This window comes from Bison bison, unplaced genomic scaffold (assembly GCF_000754665.1).
Source record: "Bison bison bison isolate TAMUID 2011002044 unplaced genomic scaffold, Bison_UMD1.0 scf7180017853464, whole genome shotgun sequence".
In the NCBI taxonomy this organism is placed as follows: Eukaryota; Metazoa; Chordata; class Mammalia; order Artiodactyla; family Bovidae; genus Bison; species Bison bison.
The window spans coordinates 39,721-41,765 of NW_011484037.1; the positions used below are offsets into that span (position 1 = coordinate 39,721).

Genomic DNA, 2,045 nt, shown 5'->3' on the forward strand with positions numbered 1-2,045 from the left:
CTGTCCATTATGAGGGGGCCGGGCATCAGGGTCTGTCCACTGTGAGGGGGCCAGGCGTCCGGGTCTGTCCATCGGGGACAGGCCGGGCAGGTCGCCCGTGGCTTTGCCTTCAGGTTTACTCCCTTTCAGGCGTGCTCTTCTCTCCACGCACCGGATGTGGGACCACGGCTGCATGCGGGAAGGGGTCCTGCCCTCCTCCCCGGGCACCAGGTTCCCACCAGGTGGTGGCGGTGGTCTGTGCTCTCAGAGAGCCGACTGTTGGTGGTGGGTGGGCATTGGGGCCTGGAGCACAGTGGAGGAGAAGGGGAGCCCAGGGAGCAGGCGGCGGCCTGGAAGAAGCAACTGGTGCCTGGAGCCCGGGGCTGGGTGTCAGGGCTGGGGGCCTCGGGGTGTAAGGTGGCTGGCTTGTCCTGAGTTGGCTGGCTCAGCGTGTTTCATGACTCAAGGAAGCACCTCGTTCTTTCAAAGGACCCACTGTAGTCAGGGGGTAGGAGGTGAGGCAGGGGCTTTGCGTACATCTAACCGGGAGGGGTCATAACTTTTCTTCCAAGGATTTCTTTGGAAGGAATGATGCTAAAGCTGAAACTCCAGTACTTTGGCCACCTCATGCAAAGAGTTGACTCATTGGACAAGACTCTGATGCTGGGAGGGATTGGGGGCAGGAGGAAAAGGGGATGACAGAGGATGAGATGGCTGGATGGCATCACCGACTTGATGGACGTGAGTCTGAGTGAATTCCGGGAGTTGGTGATGGACAGGGAGGCCTGGCGTGCTGCGATTCATGGGGTCGCAAAGAGTCAGACACGACTGAGCGACTGAACTGAACTGAACCGGGAGGGGACGCCCTCCCTGCCCTTGTCTGAGCTGCAGCGGCAGGGACCCTGCTGGGTCAGCCTTGGGTGTGAATGGTGCCATCGCCCTGTTTTCTGGCTGAAGATGCTGGTGAGGTTCCACGGTCAGAGGGCAGATTTGTATGTTATGAGTCTATATGTTACCAGCCATAAGAAGCCATCAGTTAGCTTAGATTAACTATTAACACTTAAAGAGCCTTTACTCTGATCGCAAACTGGACCAGATTCTGTTGCTCTGAGAGACGACCAAGGCTGCCTGCGACCCAGCGCCTCTTTGTGCAGCCATGGACCTGCAGCGCCGTCCCACGTCACTTAGGCTGAGGGACGTGCAGAATGCTCTGGGGCCTGAGGACACGGCGTCTGGACCCTGCCTGCGGCCGCAGCTTGCATGCCTGGCAGCACGGTGGTGACTGTGATGGGTCTCGGTCAGTGCTGGCCGTGTGTCTGTGCGATATTTAGTGTGCAGTTCTGGGCACCGTCAGTTTACTTTGGGGAAGTCTAGACTGGGGTTTTCAGCTGTTCCGCAGACGTTTTAAATTTCCGTTTCAGCCCCGTTCCCAGCCCACTGAGTCAGGATCTCGGGGGTGGAGCAGGGTGCAGGAGTCGGCTATAAATAAGCACCTGGGAGATTCTCTGCCCACTCAGGTGGTGACCCAGTTAGAACCAGGACAGGCCTAGGGAGGACCCGTAGCATCACTGATCCAGGCACTAGCTGGGTGCTCTGAGGTCACCTGCCCTTCTCAGACGACCCGGGACTGGGCTGGGCTGGGGCTCCGGGTCTATCAGGACCCATGGGCCGCTGTGCCCCTTCTGTGACCCTCACAAGCTGTCTAGTGTGCACTTCCCCTTGAGCCCCTTGGGGCTGGTGGTCTGGAGCCCCAGGGCTGCTGCCCATCTTCATAGCAGCCGGGCACTGCTGCAAGTCCTGCCCCGCCACCCGAGGTCCACCCCCTACGCCCCACACAGGGCCCAGACGAGGTCTCTGAAAGCTCTGTGAGGAGCTCATTGATAGTAATCAAGGTCAGTCTCAGCATTCCTGATGACTCAACCTCAGTGCTATGGTCTGATGCAAAGAGCCGACTCACTGGAAAAGACCTTGATTCTGGGAAAGATTGAGGGCAGGAGGAGAAGGGCAAGACAGAGGATGAGATGGATGGATGGCATCACTGACTCGATGGACATGAGTTTGAGTAA

General features: G+C 58.4%; 1 protein-coding gene across 1 annotated transcript in view; it reads left to right on the forward strand.

The window, feature by feature from the left end:
- CERK (ceramide kinase) overlaps positions 1-2,045 on the forward strand; it is a gene marked incomplete at its 5' end in the record, with an annotated part of 17,260 nt that overhangs the window by 5,369 nt on the left and 9,846 nt on the right. The window contains one exon of the mRNA XM_010854742.1: positions 130-233. Coding sequence (XP_010853044.1) covers positions 130-233 — 104 coding nt within the window. The remainder of the gene's footprint in view (positions 1-129; positions 234-2,045) is intronic.